The 21229-nt window shown below is 51.7% G+C and overlaps 9 protein-coding genes across 9 annotated transcripts; 3 read left to right on the forward strand and 6 right to left on the reverse strand.

Annotated features, from left to right (window-relative positions):
* Positions 1-10: 10 nt before the first annotated feature.
* Positions 11-4637, reverse strand: BD324DRAFT_94220 (putative sulfite reductase). Its single transcript, XM_022019285.1, has 6 exons — positions 1904-4637; positions 1398-1853; positions 1067-1351; positions 588-1021; positions 378-537; positions 11-329 (listed from the first exon to the last, which is right to left on the reverse strand). The coding sequence occupies exons 1-6, from the start codon at positions 4436-4438 to the stop codon at positions 111-113; spliced, it is 4089 nt and encodes a 1362-aa protein (XP_021869574.1). The 5' UTR covers positions 4439-4637; the 3' UTR covers positions 11-110.
* On the reverse strand, positions 4604-5853 carry BD324DRAFT_94225 (hypothetical protein). The gene is made up of 4 exons (XM_022019286.1): positions 5260-5853; positions 5023-5220; positions 4854-4974; positions 4604-4813 (listed from the first exon to the last, which is right to left on the reverse strand). Exons 1-4 carry the CDS (start codon positions 5761-5763, stop codon positions 4770-4772), a joined length of 867 nt encoding a protein of 288 aa, XP_021869575.1. The 5' UTR covers positions 5764-5853; the 3' UTR covers positions 4604-4769.
* Positions 5854-7009: 1156 nt separating this feature from the next.
* On the forward strand, positions 7010-8552 carry BD324DRAFT_652518 (aspartic peptidase domain-containing protein; the record flags this gene model as incomplete). Its single annotated transcript, XM_022018511.1, has 6 exons — positions 7010-7867; positions 7905-8028; positions 8067-8196; positions 8245-8269; positions 8305-8413; positions 8452-8552. 6 exons carry the CDS (start codon positions 7010-7012, stop codon positions 8550-8552), a joined length of 1347 nt encoding a protein of 448 aa, XP_021869576.1.
* A 768-nt stretch (positions 8553-9320) lies between these two features.
* BD324DRAFT_632619 (aspartic peptidase domain-containing protein) lies at positions 9321-11630 on the forward strand. Its single transcript, XM_022016536.1, has 11 exons — positions 9321-10210; positions 10254-10377; positions 10414-10552; positions 10590-10614; positions 10664-10769; positions 10817-11003; positions 11043-11070; positions 11112-11278; positions 11313-11374; positions 11413-11456; positions 11495-11630. The coding sequence occupies exons 1-11, from the start codon at positions 9476-9478 to the stop codon at positions 11558-11560; spliced, it is 1683 nt and encodes a 560-aa protein (XP_021869577.1). The 5' UTR covers positions 9321-9475; the 3' UTR covers positions 11561-11630.
* A 15-nt stretch (positions 11631-11645) lies between these two features.
* BD324DRAFT_682731 (hypothetical protein) lies at positions 11646-12309 on the forward strand (the record flags this gene model as incomplete). Its single annotated transcript, XM_022019163.1, has 4 exons — positions 11646-11919; positions 11971-12081; positions 12121-12159; positions 12199-12309. The coding sequence occupies exons 1-4, from the start codon at positions 11791-11793 to the stop codon at positions 12307-12309; spliced, it is 390 nt and encodes a 129-aa protein (XP_021869578.1). The 5' UTR covers positions 11646-11790.
* On the reverse strand, positions 12011-12966 carry BD324DRAFT_94606 (hypothetical protein). Its single transcript, XM_022019287.1, has 4 exons — positions 12919-12966; positions 12631-12863; positions 12523-12586; positions 12011-12479 (listed from the first exon to the last, which is right to left on the reverse strand). Exons 1-4 carry the CDS (start codon positions 12920-12922, stop codon positions 12373-12375), a joined length of 408 nt encoding a protein of 135 aa, XP_021869579.1. The 5' UTR covers positions 12923-12966; the 3' UTR covers positions 12011-12372.
* Positions 12967-13710: 744 nt separating this feature from the next.
* BD324DRAFT_582039 (hypothetical protein) lies at positions 13711-14699 on the reverse strand (the record flags this gene model as incomplete). Its single annotated transcript, XM_022013539.1, has 6 exons — positions 13711-13819; positions 13865-14099; positions 14150-14244; positions 14282-14434; positions 14474-14532; positions 14571-14699. Coding segments are annotated over 6 exons (780 nt in total), but the record flags the coding sequence as incomplete, so codon positions are not given.
* Positions 14700-16401: 1702 nt separating this feature from the next.
* BD324DRAFT_652522 (hypothetical protein) lies at positions 16402-17763 on the reverse strand (the record flags this gene model as incomplete). The annotated part of the gene is made up of 2 exons (XM_022018512.1): positions 16402-17696; positions 17736-17763. The coding sequence occupies 2 exons, from the start codon at positions 17761-17763 to the stop codon at positions 16402-16404; spliced, it is 1323 nt and encodes a 440-aa protein (XP_021869581.1).
* A 110-nt stretch (positions 17764-17873) lies between these two features.
* BD324DRAFT_94682 (hypothetical protein) lies at positions 17874-21057 on the reverse strand. Its single transcript, XM_022019288.1, has 11 exons — positions 20604-21057; positions 20445-20558; positions 19766-20392; positions 19346-19727; positions 19206-19308; positions 18902-19157; positions 18815-18856; positions 18607-18775; positions 18368-18569; positions 18206-18329; positions 17874-18145 (listed from the first exon to the last, which is right to left on the reverse strand). The coding sequence occupies exons 1-11, from the start codon at positions 20835-20837 to the stop codon at positions 17930-17932; spliced, it is 2469 nt and encodes an 822-aa protein (XP_021869582.1). The 5' UTR covers positions 20838-21057; the 3' UTR covers positions 17874-17929.
* Between the last annotated feature and the right edge of the window lie 172 nt (positions 21058-21229).

A 21229-nucleotide genomic window follows, 5' to 3' on the forward strand; every position in this document is an offset into this window, starting at 1 on the left:
CTGAGCGCGCATTACGGATACAGTCCTCTCGGAACCTCCTAAGGATCCTAGACTGCAGAATCATCTGATCATACAGTGGCGCGATGCATACATTTGGTTGGTGATGAGATCTATGAAGCGTCGGTCTCTGCCCAGAAATTTGTGCCATGCGTGGTAGCTTTGATGATGCCAGCCCTAATGACCCAGTCTCCAAATGGTTCACCGTCATTCCTCTCAGCGATCCACTGCTTGAACAAAGGTTTGAGAAGGGCCAAGATCTCTGGTTCAGTGACGGACGATTTCCAAGGTTTGGATAATCTTTCTCCGTGGTGTCCTCCACCAAGCATCATCTGTAACGCAGTCAGCGCACAGACGCGGGATTGACGTGCTGGACTTACCAGATAAGAGCCAGGAGCCTTTCCGACAAATGCAATCTCTGCATTCCACGGTCTTGCACATCCATTTGGACAACCTGTCATCCTCATGACGATGCTGTCCGAACGCATGCCTTCATCCTCGAGGAGCTTTTCGACTTTGTCGACGAGAAGCGGAAGATACCTGGAGACGACGAGTCAGCGGGATGTCCCTGAGGTAGAGTCACCGCTTACCTCTCAGACTCTGCCATGGCCAGACCACATGTCGGGAAAGCAACACAAGCCGAACTGGACAATCTCAAGCCCGAGTGATTTAGGTTGTCTAATCCCCACTTCTTCAATAATCGCTCAATCTCGGGCTTATCCTCCGGTGTGACGTTCGCCAAGATCAAATGCTGGTTCGCGGTAAGCCTGAATTGACCTTTGTGAACCGTGGCGATCTCTCTCAAGCCAGATTTGAATTGATTCCTCGACGAGTCCTCCACGCGACCGTTTTCAATGAACATGGTGAAATGCCAGTTGCCATCTCGGCCCTGGACCCATCCGTAGTTATCGATGTTCGTAGTGAATTCGAACGGTCGGACAGGCTGGAAAGACTTGCCAAAGACAGCTTCAACCTCTTTCTTAAAGATTGGCAGTGTCATGCGATCGATGGTGTACTTGAGACGCTGCATGAAGTAAGCAACGAACTCTTGGCCTCCTATCAGACTCACAGCATTCTTTCGATCCTGCCTGTTACCGTTGTCCCGCTGCACAATCATGATCGACTCCGCGGCCTTGATAGCATCTTCAGGCAGGACAAATCCGATCAGGTCTCCCAATCTGGGATAGGTCTTCTTGTTGGAATGTGTGACTCCCATACCTCCACCGACTGTAACGTTGTAACCGACAACTTTGTCGTTCTCGACGATCGCAATGAACCCGACGTCGTTGGTGAAGACATCGACACCGTTATCAGGAGGAACAGCTACGGCCATCTTGAACTTCCGCGGAAGATACTGGAGCGATGTCAGCTTGAAGCACCTTTGAAGAGCTGAGACTCACAGTCGGTCCGTACAATGGCTCGAGGTCGGCTACTTCTCCGCCAGCGACCTGCTTCTTGTCTAGCCAGATCTCATGGTACGCTGAAGTCTTTGGCAGCAGATACTCAGACATGTTCTTGGAGAAATCATAGACTGTCTGGTGGATATGCGACAACGCCGGGTTCACAGTGCACTGAACATTTCGGTTGACATCTCCACAAGCTGCGATAGTATCCAACAGAGATTTGTTGATAGCTTGCATAGCGGGCTTGAGATGCTTCTTGATAATTCCGTGGAATTGGAATGTCTGACGAGTCGTGAGCTTAAACGTAGAGTTCCCATGTTCGTCGGCGATCCTGTCCATGGCCAGCCATTGCTCAGGGGTACACACACCACCTGGCATTCGACATCGAATCATGAATGAGTATGCGGGCTCGAGCCCTTGGGCCGTAAGTGATTCTCGGATGTCCCGGTCATCCTGGAAGGGAGGTCAGCTCAATGCATCTTAAGGGAAATGAACCAACTCACCTGCATGTACGTTCCGTGGAACTTTGTCAACTGGGCATCACTCGGGCCAATGGCTCCTGTGGACTGATCTGCCAGACCTTCCAAGATAGTTCCTCGCAAGTAGTCACTGGCAATCTTGATGTGCTCATTGGCGACCACCTCTTCTTGCGCTTCGACGACCTCCACTGCATCCACTCCAAGAGCGCGCCACAGCGAGGCCTCCCAAGGCTTGTAGGCTGTCATGTAACCATCTGGGTCCTGGTCGTCTCCCAAACCAAGAGGCGCGAGCTCTGAAGCGCCGAGAGAAAGTAGACGAGGGAACAAGTCCTTCGCTGGCTTGTTGTAATAGATGTAATCCTCCTTTCGAGGCCAGTAGTTGGAGTCACCCATCCCGAATACAGAAACCTTGAGATCTTTCCATGACTCGCCGATTGAGTCGGCCGACAAAGTTCCGAGCTTCTTGGTGAGCTCTCGACCGTTCAATGGCGATTCTCCTTGTCCAGCGACGGCAGTAATGAAGACGGCATTCTTCTCTGCACCCAGAGCTTCAACGGCGTTGGCAGCGATGCCATCAAAGACTTGGAGAGTTGCATTGACACCCCTCATCTTGGCTCGGCTGACTAAACGTTTTGATACCTTTTCAGCGGTACCTCCATCAGATGCGTACAGCACCAGGAGACCAGGACCGTCCAGCGAGTTGAGCAGTGCATCGTAGGCACGCTTGGCCTTTTCCTTTCGAGCCGCCACAAGTTCTGTACCCTTGGACGAGGTGACGCTGGCGTCGATGGCTGGTGATGCCCGGGTCAACTGAGACAGATGCGACTGACGGTCGAGGAATTGAGACAACGCCGTCTTGATCGCCGGTGAATCAAGAATGAATTGCTTGCCATCCTGGGCAGCGGGATTCCACCTGAACATTGGCCACCATCCACCGCTGACAGCACGCTTGGTCTCCCGCAAGCGCTCCAGAGGACCGGCAACCTCGCCTTGTCCGACAGATTGCCCGTCTTCCTTATCTCCCCATGGAAGATACGCCAAGACCAAACCGGGTCCAGGATACGCTTCGGCTTCCCGCATGGCATTGATGACGCCTGCAAAATCGGCATAGACCGCGACGGATGAGGTGTATACATCACCCATGTTCAGAGCGTAGAGCGCTAGATCCTTCTTGCGTTCGCGAGAGGGTTGAGGGGGAGCGAGAGGAGAGAAAGGAGAAGAAGCTGTCTCGTACACGAGGAGATTGATATCGAGGCCGGAGGCAAGAGCATGGTGAAGACCAGAGGATGCGAGATCTTGAGCCCAGGAATTGGAAATGACAATCCAGAGATTCTTCTTGGCCCAGTGACCCTTTCTGCCGAGTTCGAGCAGCGACTTTTCATCGGCTGATGAGCCTTCGCCCAGAGCCTTCTCAGCCTTCTCTCCCGCCTGTGAGGATGCAGCTTCGTCACGAACCAACAACCATTGTGACAATGCCTCGTGGACTTCTGTGCGTGTGTTTGGCGCCTTGAGGACGGACTTTGCCAATTCAACAAGCTGCTCTCGCTCTCTCCTTATAGCCACGGCTTTGCCGAAAGCATACAAAGGAGAAGTTGATTCTGACGCTGACAATGAAGCGGGATCGTTGAGGATCTCAAGAGGAGAGGGAGAGGATGCCAACAGGTCTGTGTATTTTGACTCGGCTGAGGGAATAGTGATTGATGTCTTTGGGATGGAAGGAGATGGAAGGGGGGAGCCGGTCCGCGAGACAGGTGCCGAGGAGGAAAGAGCAGAGGCAATGTCGGGATTTGAGCCAGCCAAGATGGATCGGATGGGATAGTCGGAGCCTTCCAGAGCATCTACGACCGAGGCCCAAGCTGGTCCATACTTGCCACTGCCAGACTCCAGCACGATGATCTCTGAGAAGCCCTTGACAGCATGACGAACTTTGTCTCGTGGCAGTGGGGAAGCGAGAGAAATGTCGATGAGCTGTTCGCCGGAGAGCTCGGGGGTGTAGGGGAGGAAATTGAGGATCGCCCTTGAGGGCTTTGGATTAGAGTCGTGAGTGACAAACGGTCGCTGAGCGCGGCGAGTCGCCTTGAGGAGCGACAGGGCTGCGGCTTCATATGCACTGTTTAGGCGTTCCTCCGCATCCGGGTCTGAGGAATGACCATTGAGTGCCGGTGTAGAGCTTTCTAGCCATTCTTCGACGTTCGGAAGGATCGTCGGACTTCCGGAAAGAGCTGCCGATCCTACAAAATGAAATGTTGATATTCCGCTCTTGGCGACCTTGAGGGCCAGTACGCTGTGGTCATAGGCCTCCTGTGGCGTCCTGGAGATGAGCACGAGAGAATCCTTATCTCGTGAGGAGATCACACTCTCTGATCCGAGCACATGTACCACTGAAGACGATGTGTTCGCTGGGACTGTATGTAAGAATGAGGAATCGGTGAACAAAGTGGAGGTGGATGGCAAAGGGAGGTATGGGTTGAGTTTGGAGGAAGAAGGGATGGAAGTGGATATGGGATGAGTGTAGGATGCCCCTGGCAGAGTCGCCAGAGTCTCTAGTAGGCTGGACATGATCGCTGTCAATGTGATCAAAGAGATGCGTGACAAGATCGAGATGAAAGCTGGTCAAGTCAGTCACCCAAATGGACGTTTTTTCCAGCCAATCACGCAATAAAAATTCCAAAGTTTCAATTCCGAATATTCGGAAGCATCGACGGGCGGGGGCGGCGGCGGCGACGACTACAGATAGAGTATCGACGATCGACGATCGAGGCAGCCATGACCAGATAAATCTGGAATGCATAGATAGTATCTTTCGACGGACGCTCTCCGCCTGTTGGTCTCACATCTCACGCGTCCACGGGTACTCTGGAACCCGCGCAACCCTCCGTATGCTCCATTGTCACATCTCCATATCAAGCGACTCTGCGACTCTGGGATCCAAGTCTGCTGATGTCAATGATGGATGACAAGCACGATGACCTACCCCTTACTCCTTCAAACCATTGCCTTATCTCTTCCCTTAGAATCTCCATAATTTGAGGCTTGGTGCGGTGAGGGAAATCTTGCGATACGCAGGTGCGTATGCGGACGATCGCTTCGAGATTCTGCGTGGAGTCAACGGCTGACTGGGAGAAGCGAGAAGCATCACCCACATACTGAGCCAGTGAACGCCGTTTGTCGCGATAGCGCTTTTGCGCTACCTTATTTTGAGCACTTCGGCGGGTGCCCTTGTCATCACCGAGATAAGCGGAACTCTTCCCTCGTTTCCTGATCCAAGTGGCTCCCCGCGGATGCCTGATTTGTGCTTCCTGCTCGGAGGGGCAATAGGTCTCCTCGCTGCAGTCTCGCCTCTGAGAGATCTTAGCATGTATCCTGGCAGTCTCGCTCACAGGTCGACTTCTTCGACCCCGCTTCACCCGATCACATATGCTTTCCTTGAATGCCTCCGCCTCTAGCTTGGCGACATAAGATGTTGGCGCGCGAGCAGGTTTCTTCTCGGATCTCTCAGGCGTCAGAGAAGACGCGGCTGACCTGGTCTTGCGTTTAGTCGGGATGTCCTTTTCGCCATTCGGATGCACGTGTTCTTTTCCGAGTTCGGGATCCACTTCATCCTCCGAGTATTGGAGGTCGGAATTCTGGTGTCTCTCCGGGACGTTGTGGACAACCATGTTGCTCTCATCTTCGGAGTCCGATGCGACACAATCTTCGACATCTACCAAAAGCTTCCCAGATGGCGCTTTGTTCAATAGTAGGGCAGGATCGATGGAGATCGGTGGCTCGAATGCCAAACTTGTAGTCAGGTGTGTCGTGAGGGATGAGCTGGGAAGGAAAATGGAGGAGGGGACCGAATTCAAGGATGGCGCAATGTTGATGGAGCTTGATGAGCCAGTCATGTGATTGTCGCTGCCTGTCTCCCGGCTCAGGGTCAAACACGTAATTCTTCGACCCAGGTCCACTTACATTGTCCCGCCTCAACAGTTTCTTTCCACATCAGTCCCTTGTAGTCGTCGAAGAGATCATGAGGTTCGTAGAGAAAGTCATACATCGTGAAGTTCTACCGGTACAGGTATTGAATGTGCGGAGATCGTGATGAAGATGAGGCATCGGAAGAATGTTGTGGATCAGTATCTCGTCAGCCCATCTCTTATGGCTGGCATCCCCATGTCAGGGTCTATTCAAGTTTAGCGCCAGCGATGGATGTCTACACTTCAGATCATTATCACACTGGAGATCCTGTTGTTTGCAACCGGGTTTGTCCTTCAGACAAAAGGATCTACATCCAATCACATCCAATCAGAAAAGCAGAACGCTGCAGGTGATTCCCTCACCATTGTTGCTCAAACAATAGGCATGATGACGACGCCTGGACACGAGGCTGCAATGCTTATTGAGGCACACTCAGCATGACATGAGGTACTCGATGGAACGTCTCCTGGTAAGTTTAGTATCGGCTGTTGACCTCCTTACGATGGCAGTCAGGCCATACGAGTGGAGCAAGCAAGCAACGAATGAAGAGAGTCTCCCAGTCTCCCTCCCACCTGAAACGCCAGGGGAACCCTGTATTTCGTTTCACCATTTGCATCGGACGAAATGCCATACAACATGAGTTTGAGAGCTGCCATCGCTTCAAGCCCCTGCTATTCTCATTCTGCTCCAAATCTGCGGTCGAAGACATCATCGCTGGACGTGGTGTATTTCAGCCCCGGAGATTCGCCTGATCTAAGCATGTACCTTTGAATCTATCCTCTCGTCTTGGTGTACTTATCGCGATCTCACGGTCTCACATCTCGACAGGTACAATCTCATCAGTCCCCCCTGACGATCGAATGCTTGTCCTTTATCTGTGTAATCAAAGCTCTTTTGAATCTTGACTTTGGGTCGCTCTTTCGAGAAAGTGTCCGGCTAGGTTGAAACGCCCATTCCTTTGTCAGAACGACAGGAGAAGATGATCTTGGATTGAGGTGTTTCTACCGCTAGCAGAGTGACTTTGGGCCCCTTCGTGGGGCTGTGCTGGTCGAAGGATTCAGTATCATGCGACCAACTCAACCATATCTGTGGGTAACCATCAACCTGTTGCCATCACTAACTCCTTCTTCCTTTTCCGGCGAGCCGTTCATGGAACCCTGATGACTCAGAGAGATGTTCACCCTTCTCTTCCTGCTGGGTCTACTTCTCTCCCCCACGTCTCGTCCGACATCAGCGGCCACAACGTTGAAGCTGAGGAAAAGCTCCTCTAGGTCGCCTCGTATCTTGCATAGTCTTCGACGCAACTCGCCACGGTCGCCTCAACGTGGTGGTTGGCGGGGCGGAGGAGGAGCTGGAGGCGGAGGCAGAGGTGGCAGATACGCCAATGTCGTCGTTGTCACTCAATCAGCCATCGAAGGCGGGTCAGTCGTAGAGACGGTCTCAACGACTCAAGCCATCGGAGAAGGAGGATGGTATGGCAAAGGTCGGGGTGGCCTTGCAGGGGACCTCGTAACGACCAGCGCTGAGGTCGCCGCTTCGGACACTGAGATCGTTGATGACGCTGACTGGGGTGGAGGTCGAGGCCGATGGCGAATGAACAATGTCCAAACGGATGCCGACTCCCGGGACACATCGTCGTATGTGTATGCGAGCTCTACGGGTGACTTGACTGGTTCGACGACTCGGTGGATCGACGACGCCGATTCTTGGACAGATTCCATGGTATCCACTTCAACACTTGATATCATCACCTCCGTCTATATCAGTAGTACTTCACCCACAGCAATCTCATCGCCCCCGACTAGCTCTGCTGTCTCATCGTTACCGACTTCCTTGTCCTCATCAGCCGTCTCATCTGCGTCAGCTGCTCCAACTACGACATCATTTTCAGCTTTATCCTCTAGCTCAACATCTTCGTCAATATCGTCCAGTCCTACAGGACCTGCCACGGTAGGACTCGACTCTCAGAATTCTCAGGGGATCACTTACACTGTCGAAGTGGTAATAGACGGGAAAAAGATGGAAGTCATCGTGAGATAAACTTCACCAATCTCCCACTGATTTGCAGGCCGATACAGGATCGAGCATGCTCTGGGTCCCGACTACTGGCTGTCCGACATGCTCTTCTGCAGGGATGACCATTAGTAGTATCACTTTACCCGATGATTGCTCGGAGTACGAGCAGAAGTATGGTAAATCTGACACATGGAGCAGGCCAGCTGAAAATCAGGTATGGGCTCCGCAGTGGGTTGCAGAACCAACGTTACGGTTTCGCTGGGCGACCTCGAGCTGGAAGACTTATCGATTTTAGGTGTCAAGTCTGTGGACTCTATATTGGCACAACAGGGATCCTTCATGAGGTGAGACTAGCTGGGTCCAAGATTTCCAAGTGCTAAAGATATCATCAGCGGAATCATCGGCTTCGCGCTAGACGTGCGTTATCAGCCTCTGTCCGAGCTCACGAGCAGGCGGGGACAATAGGAGACTCGCCGACGTTTGTCAGCCAGCTTTACAATTCGGGCAAAATCGACTCACCAGAGGTCGGATTTTACTTGCCTCGCGGTGCCAATCAGGACGGTGTGTTTTGCTTAAAGTTCATTGCTGACGGGGGACAGGCAGCGTTACACTAGGCTCTGCAGCTAGGCAAGTCTTCGTTCTCACACTTGAGTTGACCAGCACAGCCCTCATGCGAATGCCAATTCAGGCGTCAACCTGACTCACGAGCCTAATGATTTGAACGTTTATCAGGTCAAGATGGACTCATTCATGTTAGGTGGGACTACAATAGCCACAGCTCAATCCGTTGTGGTGGATACCGGGCAAGTCGATGGAGTCCGTTTCGTCATGCTAACATATTCTCTAGAACGACAAATATCTATCTACCGTCTAATGTGGGTGACAGCCCAAGCTTAGCTAGAAGAGCTGACTGGAGAATTAGCTCATGGCTGACATTGTCTCCGAGCTACAATCGGCTGGCAGCAATGTCTCTATTTCGTCGAGCGACCTGATCGTTTCCTGTTCTCTGCAAGTATCTCTCACTATATCCTTTGGAGGCAAAGCGTTCAAAGTGGGATCACAGGACATCATGTGAGCCTCAAGTCTAAGGCACAGTGCTCAATTCGAAGTGGACCTCCGGAGTCAGCCGATGGCAGTATGTGTCTGGCACGGTTGTCAGATTCGGGATCAGGTAAATCTGTCTCGACCGGAGCTCACACTGATTCCGTAGATGGACTTTGGATCATGGGGGACGCTTTTTTGCATAATGTACGTCGCTGATCGCGCCTCTCTTGGCTGACTCGAACCAGGTTTATTCGGTGTTCAATGTACAGTCAGGCGCCGTCTCTTTTTACGACTTAGCCTGAAGCCAATCCCGAGGATCGAGATGGGTAATACATAGGGGAGATCACATACCTCGTTATAAATCCTTTCTACGGATCTGAAACTGCATTAATAGGTCCTTTCATGCAGGCTCCCTGAAATGTGCCGTTGAGATATGAAAGGACTCTGTGAATCCAAGATGTGGCGGGAGCCCGAGCTCTCGTCTCACCATAAGTGTTCTTGTGCTTGTACTGATAGCACACCCCAGGCGAGCTCGCATCCTCGGATTGCGTGCTGACTCTCTTGACGATATTTGACCCCATGTCTCCTCTATGGATCCTGCTATTCATGGCTAGCCTGGGCTATGCCGCGAAGGTCATGCCTATGACTCCTCACCGTCTGGATCACAGCCCAGTGCTCCGAAGAGAGTATGCGAAGAGAGGCAAGCTGCACCTCTTGGACAAATCTTCAAAAACAAGCCGATCAGCAAGCCGACCTCGTATCGTGGAGCGATTTCTCCCCGAGTATGTCAATGGTCCTGGAGCCAACCTGAGGAGAGGTGCCAGCCCATCGAACCTCGCGTACGAGAGCAGCCCTCAGGCGAGATCCGGTTCCCCCTCGAGTGTACGACGTCTGACTAAGCGACAAGGCGCATATTTGCCAGAGTCGCAGTCAAGCTCGCCTTCTCCGCAAGGACTGAACAGCTTTATGACCGCAGATGGCAGCTCTTCGAGGTTCTCGCCAGCAAACAGCGCAACCTCACAGATGGTATTTGCGAATCTGGTCGAAGGTTCTGCGTCATCCAGTGGTGCAGCATCTATCACCAGCTCGGGGTCCGCCAGTGTCGTTGGGTCTGTCAGTACCTCGAATTTCGCTAGTGCTGCTTCTATCCACGGTTCAGGATCCGCCAGCGTCCCCGCGTCTTCGACTGGCTCTGGAACTGGTCCTCGGCCCTCTGGACAGTACTTCGAATCTTTGCCTATCGATGCTGCCTACGGGATTGCATACACCATCGAAGTTGAGATCGGGCCCAATCGAGCTGTGGCTCCTCTAACGGTAAGTTGACGAGTCGTCAAACGATCGCTCAGACTTCAATCAGGTGGATACAGGTAGCACCGACCTTTGGGTCTGTTCAACTTCTTGCTCTACTTGCCATGATGCAGGGATGTCGCAAGTCATTGATACACCCGACGATGCTCAGGACGGAGGATCTATAGCATATGGTGAGACTATGCCGCTAGACCAACCTTGACGCTCAGGTAGCGGGAAGCTGCTCGCATCGAAATTGATTACCACGAGCGTCTACATTGATGATATCACCCTAGATCAATTCTCTGTGCAGGCAGCAACGAGTATCGACCCTGGCATGCAAATAACCGCTGTGATCTCAAACTCGTCGTGAGTCCATTGGAGGGAAGTTTGGCTCAGTCAACAGCGGGATTTGGGGTATGGGCTTGACGGTGAGTGGGAAGAGGTCCCATCTGAGGAGATATGCTGACCGCTTCGCAGCCCGGGGACCAACGCGATACTCTGATCGATGCTCTATACTCCCAAGGCGCGATCACATCCCCACTTATCGGAATTTACTTGGCTCGATACGGAGCAGACGATTCAAGTATGCCATCTCTCCAGGTGAACAGTACTCGCTTACAGCCATGGTAGGCCAAGTTGTCATCGGGGATCCTTTCAATCTGGAAGACAACAAGTTTGGGATCGATTTCGATCACAAAGCCAATCTCACTCAGGCTATCGCCGCTGATGTTCATTATAATGTCATGATGGATGATTTTAAGCTCTTCGACGTCTCGTTACAAGGCATGCAGAACCTTGTCGTCGTTCCAGATACTGGGTGAGCCGTCATCCGAAGCTTCACTGATCAAGCTGCCAGTTCCACCCCTCTATTCGTGCCCAACAAGGTGCGAGGGACAACTCACTGAACCCGCTGACATAGTTGCAGTTTTACGATGGCATCATGGCAACTCTTGGGAATGGCACAACTTGGACAGTAGACACAGGTGGAACCACAGAATACGTATTCCCCTGTGACCTGTATGCTCCAGACGCGTTGATAGCCAATCTTGTTTTTGGCGGTCGAGACTTCCACGTTCAGTGGCAGGATATAGTGTGAGTCTTTGGTGCTACAAACATCTCACGACAGGGATGGTCCATACCCATCGCTTTACGGCAACTGCGTGCCTCGGATTGTGCCAGTCCCGGAATGTGAGAGACCATGACGATGTCAATACTGAAAGATTTAGCCATTCCGGACATGTTCATCTTGGGCGATGCCTTTCTTGTGAACGTGGGTGCGGTGAGAGCAGATTGAAGCTAAGCTGTCAGGTGTTTCATACCATCAATACACAGACGGGGGAGCTCACCATGTACGGGCTGAAGCCCAAGGCATAGCAAGCACTAACACGTAACATGTATGACACCGGAAACTTAACAGAGCCGGACTGTATGCAGTACTTTGAAGATTTTACATTGTATCCTTTGTCTCAGAGCTCCCTTCATACCTTTCCGCCACGCTGATCGCTGCTCTCGTAGACATGTAATAAGATGGACTCAGTCTGCTGACGACCTGATTCTGCACAGAGTCGTACACATAGTGGGCGTCGTGACTAGCACCTAGCATCATGTCGTCAGCAAAGCCAGCCACCAACATGGCTTCCGAGGTCACGATCATGAAGACCAAGGCTGCCGCCAAACGGGGACTGAAAGCAATTCCAGAGGAGACGGAGACAGTCTGGCCGAAACCCGAATTCGTGAGCTGCTTCCGGTTCCTCTAACAGACGGGATTTCTTAACACAGTACAGGGACCCAGCACACTGATCGATAACATTTCTAAGGAAGGCAAGAAGGCTCAGGGCTTCATCATTCCTGCCGGATCCATGTTCCCACTAGGCTGTGCTATACCGAATAATACCGTGACTTTTCACCACGAGATCATGACTGATGGTGACTAGGTTCTGCAATATGGCGCCTACTTCCCACCTGGGACCATGGTGAGCATTGTGCCACCAATAGGCACTGAATCTGTGCAGTTTCCAGATGGCGTCTTAGTCCCCATACACGCTCGAATGGTCTCTGTGCAACCTATCAAGACGCCTCAACCATTGGGCGATCCTTCGGAGCCAGTCTGTGTCATCATGTAGTCTATGTTCATGAGAAAAAGTCAAAGCGGAAGTCGACAAACAACAACGAAAGCAGAAGAGCTATCATTTCTTGAGGTCCACTTTTTTGTCGATAGGAGGAAGAGTTTTCAGCAGAAGCTCCTCCATCATGCCTCCAATATCCCGCTGCATTTGATCAATGCTGTAAAAGGCTAGAGCGAATCGTTAGAAGCTCCTCTCTAGGATGAGACTCACTGAAGGGGGGTTCCACCTTGCCCAACATCCGAGGCAACACCTCGTTTCGAGTGATGATGATCCACTGGAGTAGTCTAATAAGCACTCGACCATCGAATCACTGCTTACCTTCCTCAGCTCCTCCCTGTTCTTCGGCGTATCTTTCTCGTCCATCTTGTCATAGATGACGGCCATGACCCAGAGTGTAGCGCCGATCACGTTGAGTTCCTCCTCTGTATCGAGAAACACATCGGGATCAAGATCAATCAAGCGACAGGCGCCGGCAGGGGGAGGCGTCTTCTTAAAGTGATTCTGAAGGATTTGATTTGAAAATGTGTGCTTCAGAGTCTCGGGCTGGCGGACTGCAGCCTGGTACGTCAGCCACGAGTCATAGATACAAAGTGGGACTTCACTTGCCCATGATGTCTTGGTAGAGTTGCTGCTCAGTCTGGGTCTAAGTCTGTCATGGCCACAACTTTGCTTTGGTCGTCGCTATTACCCTCCTTTCATGGATTAGGACAAAGGAGGGCTGGTGTGGGGCCCGTTTTAAGGAGGGCCGATGACGATCTTGAACGCTTGGAAAGCTTTCTGCCCCCTAACTACGCTTTCCTTAGCTCCATGGGTGAGTAGTGACAGGTAATGTAGAGCTGATGAGGACAGTCGGCGTGTACTATTCTGTGAGCTGTTGAGGGTTCCGTAGCACTGACTCCGTAGCATAGCCAATACCCAAGCAGCAATGTCTGCCCACTATGCAGAGCTGGTGAGCATGGGAAACAATCCATAGGCTGAGAGTCGAGCGCCATTCGAAGCCATCAAGACCCATCGGACCTTCCATATATGTGGCATCCCTCTCTTGCCATTAATGTCAGACCGTCAGTTTGTCTGCCGAGGCTGTGGGTACAATCAAGTGTTATGCGAGTTTGTGTCTGGTGAAAGAAGCTCATACGCCCGTTGCAGCCTATCGTGGATACAGGCCAGGACGAAACAGATGGTATCCGTAAGTCTTGCGGACGGCGAGCGACCTCTAATTGCGATCTAGAGGCAGGCGTAATCCTCACTCTTGGATGACCGGCAACTGGAGTACCGGTAGAAGTGGTGATTATGATCGTCGAGAGGGCTATACTTATCGCTTATGGGGTCCTAGGCCGTTCAGGTGGCGATACAGGTACTACTAAGCCATATTCTCTGCATGAAAGATCATTAATAGCGTCAACATTGCTTGGAGTAATAATCGGCCAGGCGTTGATAGACGTCCTCATATTGCTTGAGATTTTCAGAGTCTTTGAGGTTGGCTCTTGCGGCAGCCCAGCCGTGGTGACTGGACCATCTCAGTACAGGCATAGTGGACGAAGAGATGACTCACACTGTATCATAAAGATGGTAATCGCATTTCTTGACGAACTCTTTAATCTCCATGGCCGCCTCTATCTTCTCCACCGCCTCTTTTGGCTCATCGTGACTAGGATAGAAGCCGAGCGGAGCAGCCAAATTGTCTCCATCTTCAGGTGCGATGAGAGCCGGATGTACGACAGCACCGCAGCAGAATGGTGTCTGTGAAGGAAGAGTCGAAGATAGAGCCATCAGGGTTACCTTCCCGCCTGAGCCAACCGCGTAAGCTGTGTATCGGCCTGCGAAGAGCTCAACTCACCCCAGCAATAACCTTGGATGGCGACCGACTCATACTCCTTGTTGAGATACTCTCCAAAGGCTATGACCTCCGGTAAGCGATCTGATAGCTTGGCCCTATCGCATGTCAGTCGCGTCTCAGCGTTGAACTCACGTTCCAGCGAAGAACTTCTGCAATTCATCCTTGTCACCATCTTTCTCGAATGGGAACGGCTTGCCACGATACACATCCGGCATGAAGATCTTTGTAGGTCGAGTGAGAAGGAGGTGCGATACGAGTAAATCTGCCCCTCGGAGAGTAGTCTCCCTGGCGGGTTTTAGCGTCGAGGTCTGATGACGGGCTCACCAGAAGCCGAAGATATCGTATATCACAACTAGGGCATGTTTGGCATCATCAGGTCCTGTCTGTCCATTTCAGCCGATGACTTCTCGCGTCGTCTCACCACATAGACCTTCTCGAATCCACCTAGCTTCTCGTATGTACCCTTGAGCTCGTATCCGCTTGACTCAGATACGGGGTGCGGATGGGAGGACTTGACGACTCCAGACAGGTCTTTCTGAGGAGGGCAACAGGTATCTGGATCTGAGGCAGCCGTGAGATGTGATGTCAAGGATGCTGTAGTGATCCATGTGCTACTTACCTGACATCTCTGGGTCGCTTTGTTGTACGAATCTCAACACTCAGATAGTCTGGTCAGTTGTGTCCGCTCAACGGCTTTCGTCATGTCAGGTACGTCAGCCAAAGTGGCACTCGGACTGAAATGTGGCACCTCGTCTTGCATGCAAAAAATACCACAGACACACCTTACAAATGCCCAGTCAGCCTCAGGAGAGGAGGAAGTAGTACAAGGATCAAAAGAACTAGGGACTGTTCCACCCAATACGTACGAAATCCTGAGCTGGCGGACTGTGAAATCGATGGCTGATTACTCGGAACTGCCTGAGCATACGGGATGGTGGAGGTGCTGCGAGGTCGTTAGGGGGATACTGCCGTTAGGGAAGCACTCACATCGTGATGATCGGCCCCTCCTCTGTGGCTTTTGAGAACATAGAAGCAGAGGATGCGGGTATTGATGATAGCGTCGAAGAGTCAGAGGCGTTTGCTACTGTCTTGGACAGACCAGCCCCTTCCGTCGAACTTGAAACGGGAGATAGCGTTGGCAACCGGTCATCGCTCGAGTTCACTGACGAGTCCAAGCTTGTCCAATCTTAGCGGTGGTTACGGTACATAACTCACGGGATCCCATGAATGTCGATGAAATCAATGTCGAGCCCTTCCGCGTCAGTTAGAGCACCAGACCAGACAGCTTACAAATTCGGTTCTCAGTCAATCCCGCAGTGCTGTTCATATCGTTCTCGTTGATTATGAGAATTGAATGAACCTCTTCGGGCAGATTCTGACTAGTGAAAAGGGGAGATTGGAATACTTCAGGATTTGGCGCATATCCATTCTGGTACAAAACGGGCATCTCATCTAGTGCAATGGCGTACAGACCATGACTGTGAGGTATCAGCTTCTGTGAGCAGCACTACGCACTTGTTTCGCCTCGCTCCGTACACTGTTATGTCACCTCCTTTCCACGTGAATTGCATGTATGCTGAAGCGGTAGTTGTACCGTGGAAAGTGTCATTGAGGTACAGTTTGGCTAGAGGATCCTCTAAGATGCTCAGTGTGTCACATTGGTGAGGAGCTCACCTGTATGATCCGTAATCCACTGACCACCTCCAAAGACCAAGTACGGGGAAGAATCATCCAGCCTAGTCCACCCCGCAGGTAAAACTGATGAAGCGTCATCCGATACAGCTTTCGTTTGTCTATTGTTTTCGCTTGAACCACTAGCTTCATGTGGACTCAATTCAGGTTTGTCGTTCTTCTGACTCTCATGAAGGCTTTCCCATCTGGAATCGCTCTGTAACCGCTCGTTAAGAGCATCCAGCCCCTTGGACATGACCACGGGCCTCGTAGTGTGATACAGTATTATCGCATGAGGACGGGAGACGAATGCAAATTTAAGTGCAATCACGGAATGCTGGTACATTCCGCTTCCCTAGATGCTCCCTTTGTCTCAATGTCAAGGGGCAATATCGATCGAAGGATGAGCTATTGTACATGCAAAAGGATACCTGCCATGATACCTTAAAGGTAGACTGCGAATGTCTTGAGCACTCATCGCCTTAGAAATGGCCCAGAGCTCCGCTTCATTTAGCTTCTTTCTCAAATTTGGGACCTCGACTTGAAACTTTCCTTCATTGAAGGGTCTTCTGCGATGTTGGTCAAGTCCAACTTGTTTGGAGAGACACAGGAAGAGGAATGACAGGTGGCTTTGAGCTCACTCGATGATCCTCATCAGGTGGATGCGCGCTGATTTCTGCTTTCAGCATCTTAGCCAGGCGGGAGGTCGAGGGTTCTTGTACGAATCTGTCTGCGGCAGGCACAATGAGAGAATTGTTCTTGTATTCCTCTGCCAGCTCTGACAGGTAAGTCAATTTGGCTTTTGATTTCGGCATGGATCCGCCTGTTTCGGTGCAGGAGGACATGGCTGAAGGGACAGGCGCTGCATGCTGCAAGGATAGAGGTCGAGGTTGGAGCTGCTGGGGTGTGGCTCGTGGGTCGGCAGCCGAGTGACGTCTCTTGACAATGTCGACGGGATGAAGCGCCTCGCAGCTCGGTTTGTTGTCCTTGTGAGGATGCTCAGTCTCTGATGAGTCCTGCGTGTCAGCCACAGGAGATCTAGACTGGGTGGGCGAGCGAATGTCTTCGATGGCTACATTATCTCCAGTCTCCGCTTGAGCGGCTGGAAATCCCCGCCAAGCTTGAAAGATGACTCCGGCGGAAGCATCCATAGTAGATGCTGACCATGGAGACTTGCTTGAATCTCCTGCTGCTGTTTGGTGACCATTTGAGCCAGTGTCAATCGCAGACTTGATCGCTCGTAAGGAAGCAGCAGACTTTAGACCAGGCTTCGTCTTGAGTGTGATTGTGATGCTATCCGGTCGACGGTGTTTCCTTGCGGCAGACGGAGGGGGATCCACCAGAGGTACAGGCGGTTGAACTTGTTCTGAGGTCACCGGTGTGAAAGAAAGCTGCTCCTCTGGCCCAAGCGCCATATTCTGTATGAAAGCCGGCTGGATGTTGACAATATCTTCCACGCCACCTGCGCTGACCCGCCTGACGCTGTATGAGGTACAGAAGATAGATGATCGAGATACGTCCGAAGCGATAGATGACTTGCGACCCCCGAGCGGTAAGATATCGGACGTTGTATCAGACTGGATATGGAGGTTATTTGTGATCGAATTGACTCGTTGAATCTCATCCGGTTTGGAGGGCTCTGCAGAAAGTCGACGGAAAGTGATTGTGGTCTCTTGGAACTGTGGAGGGCCGAAGCTCGCTTTGCGACTTGCAAGTCCAGGAGATTCCGGTGGATTGGGCAGAGGTCTAGAGTCGATCAAGGGAGGAGCATGATAGGCAGTGACGAATTGTAGAAGCCCCTGCTGTCTCCTCCGGCGAAACCACATAGCAAACGCGAACAGTGCTGTGAAGAAGCTTGCCGGGATGCAGACCGCCACTTGTGAGTGAGCTGCCGCCCTGAAGATCTCGCACTCACGAGCTATTTTGCAAACATCTGAGACCATGTCTAATGTTCGTATTTCACTTCAGGATCAGGTCATTTGGCTCGTAGGATCACTCCTAGTTGAGTCTGGACGAAAGGAGGAGGCTGATCACCGGAGAGAAGGAATCAAAGGATGCATTCTCGCACATATAACTTGAGACGCCGAGTCCTGGTACCGATCAAGGTCTTTACATGAACGAGAAACCACTATTTTCGCCTAGCAACGTGTAGTCGTCGAAGAAGGCCTCGAAGTTGAAGCTGGTCCCATCGGACCCAAAATCGAATAAGGAATCTGCCACAGGTGGAACGGGGTTCTCTGCCTTTATCTCCTTGGTAGGGGGAATCGTGGACATCAGGGTGACCATCGGGTTGGCGGAGGACTCTTGAGGTGTTTCTATCGGGCTCTACGAGGAGCAAGAGGTCAGCCCCAAGAGGCGACGCCTAAAATAATAAACATGACTCACCTCTGGCTCGTCGAATTGTTTCGCCAATATTCGTAGCTTGTTGCCGTATCGTGTGGCAGGGTGGTCACCTGTAGGGCAACAAGTAAAAAGTGCTGAGCACATTCTCTCTATAGTCCGCCTGGTCCTATCTGTAAGCTTCTCTGACCCGGTAGGAGGGCTCACTCTGCCAACCCTTTGGGGTCCATGGCTCCACTGTGTGCAGCTTTGAGTGCAAAGACGCCAGCATAGACGAAATTGATGAGGAATCGATTGGGGAGATACTGCAAGACTCCAAGATTACCTAGTTCGAGACAAATCTTCAAGATTTTATCCGCAGCTTCGATCGACTCAAAGATATGTACTGCGTCTGGTGAAGCCGCGGCGCCTGGTAGATTAGTCATTGCACGATAAATGCTACGTACCAGTGGGGAAGAGCTGCAGAATGCCTGGTTTCTCCACAGCAGCGCGATTATGTGCTCGTTGGCAGTGAGCTTGAAAGCAAAAGCTCGTCACGTAGAGTCGGGCAAAATGATATAAGCACCCTCTCATAGCCTGTAGCCGGGGATCCTTGAACTTGACTTGACTCCACGTCTGTGGTAGGTGAGCCGGGATCTTCCACGATATACTGACTTTCCTGAATAGATCCAGAGAGTGGATGAACTGATCTACAAACTGACCTCATGTTCAGTACTATAAATGCCCATACGATAAACCCACCTTGATATATGTGCCTTGCCTCATAAGCCTTGATGTTCTCCCTTTTGTCGGATACAGCATATCATGCGCGGCCGTCATGATTTCCGTCAACTCCATGTGACTCTGCACGAAGCAAGCATCGTCATTGGTACCGTCTACGCTGGTCATCGTTGGGAAGTTGAATCGAGCGGCAGTCTCGCCAGTCTGTGAGCTGTGAGAAAACCCGATGAAGGAGATTTGAGGAGCCCGGGCCCAGAATGCCAGGCCAGTACGAAGGCTTGAGCGGGGGTTCAGCACCGGCCCAGAGATCTGCAAGCAGAAGGACTCATCTATCGTCCTATCAAAGAGATAGCACCATGTCCAAACTCCGCGAGCCCGTTCCTTCCACGCGGAGCGATCCTTAGGGATGTCCATCGCGATCGTATCCACTGCTTGTCAGACTCGATCTGACGGCGAGTTGCTCACATCCTAAAGCATACGCAGCCCGGAGGGCGAGACCAACCAGAGCCCAGAAGCGTCGGCTTTCATCTCCATCAAGCAGACTGGGACTTTTCGCGGCCTTCCCAAGGATCAAAGCGCTTTGTTCGCTGGGAGCAGTCTGTCGGGGTAGGAACTCAGCCAAAATCAATATGCCTTCCACCAGTCCGATTGAGGCAGATAGCCCGTAGAGCGTATAGTCCGCGAGACTCTGTCGCGCGACGGGCCACACTTTGTCATGAATTGTGCGGAGCTGTGGATGATGTCGTGAAGCTACCAGGACAAGCGCAGAGACAAGGAATGGTTCTTCAGCTGACAACTGAGCGATGTCGGCGTCAGACTTTGGTATGCGACGGGTCTGAACGATGGGCTGGGGATCAGCATCAGGAAGGCTTGGAAATATCTTACTAAACACCAATGGTACTGTTGAAAGTAGGTCTGTACGAGCTGGACGAGTTCATCCGATGATAGCAGGCCTTGCTTCACCAATATGTAGTCATCTAAGGAGACTGATCGACCAGATCGACCTTCTTCACTACCATTCTTCGAATCTTTCGATACAGCCGTAACTAGCAATTCGAGAGCATCTGTCTCATTGGCGAGGTCCGAAGCGAGGATGCGATCAGCTTGATTCTGAACCTTTTCTTGACAAACCAGAGCCGGCGAAAGGGTGGACAGAGGGATAGGGATGGCCCCTTGTTCTTGCTGTTGAGCATACACGTTGTTGTTGTCCTTGGGGAAATGGTTGAGCTGACGGTGAATTGGACTCTTGCAGTCTGCACCGCATGCCCCGAACATGTCATGGTACGCCATGACCGGGAACATCCTAGAATGTGGAGGGACAGATTTCGCTCGGTCCTCATATTCGAACGCTGATGCGTGTGTGACGGAAATGTTGACATGATTGAAAGACCCAGGCGATGTGCTGTCGATTCTCTCGTTGTCAGATATGGGTGCTCGGAAAGCAGTTTCGCTGTGAGCAGGATAGATCTGGACATAGTCGTCTTCTGACCCGCTTCGATGTTTCCGACGCTTCTGGATGGAACTTGAGCGGAAAGACTCGACATGTGAAGGCGTTTCAACTTACGGTCGGGAGGAAGACGCAGTTTCTCATTTCACGCTTGCATCTTGAGCACGGAGGTTTCGAAGGAGCATCCGTATCGCCGAGGTCGCATTTGGCTTTTCTCATGCGGCAATGAACCTTGACCCCTCGGTAAGGGGAACGAAGACAGACAGACAGACTCACACATGCTCTGTAACCTCTCTTGGTCCCAGTAGCAGCCTTGCGTTTCTGGCCGGGAGTGTCCTGAGTTCCGTCTCCTTCCTGACTTGAATTTTGATGAAAGCTCGGATTGTGAGTGGGCAAAGACCATGCGTTAGCACTTTCATGGAATTCCGGCGAGGATCTGACGGCTGACGGCCGATTGATCCGAAATTCATCGAAAGGCGATGAAGTCGCAAGGAAAGATTGATAGTTCATGTTGAGGAGACGGAGACTGGAATTAGATCATCAGTTGTCTCACGGAATCAGACGGGGCGGCGAGGATTTGATTGAACAGAGGGGGGCACAATTGTTCAATCTCTCCTTGTGCCCGATATGACCAGTGCACACTAGCATGAGCAATCAGTCGAGAGGAGGAGGGTCACCAAAAGAAAGGATGGTACTGTACTCAGTGTGAGAAGCGGCATCCATTGTGAAAGAGGGGGGCGGCATGCAAGTATTCACACAGCTGACGTATAGGCGGCAGGTGCAAGGTGACTGCACACATCGCACTTGAATATTTCCCCATCCCTTGTACATGGTGCATCGACTGCCAGTACATGCTTGAGAAGCTGTCATCCTGCGTAAAAACACTTGGGATCCTTTATCGT

Source organism: Kockovaella imperatae, assembly GCF_002102565.1.
Source record: "Kockovaella imperatae strain NRRL Y-17943 chromosome Unknown BD324scaffold_11, whole genome shotgun sequence".
NCBI lineage: Eukaryota > Fungi > Basidiomycota > Tremellomycetes > Tremellales > Cuniculitremaceae > Kockovaella > Kockovaella imperatae.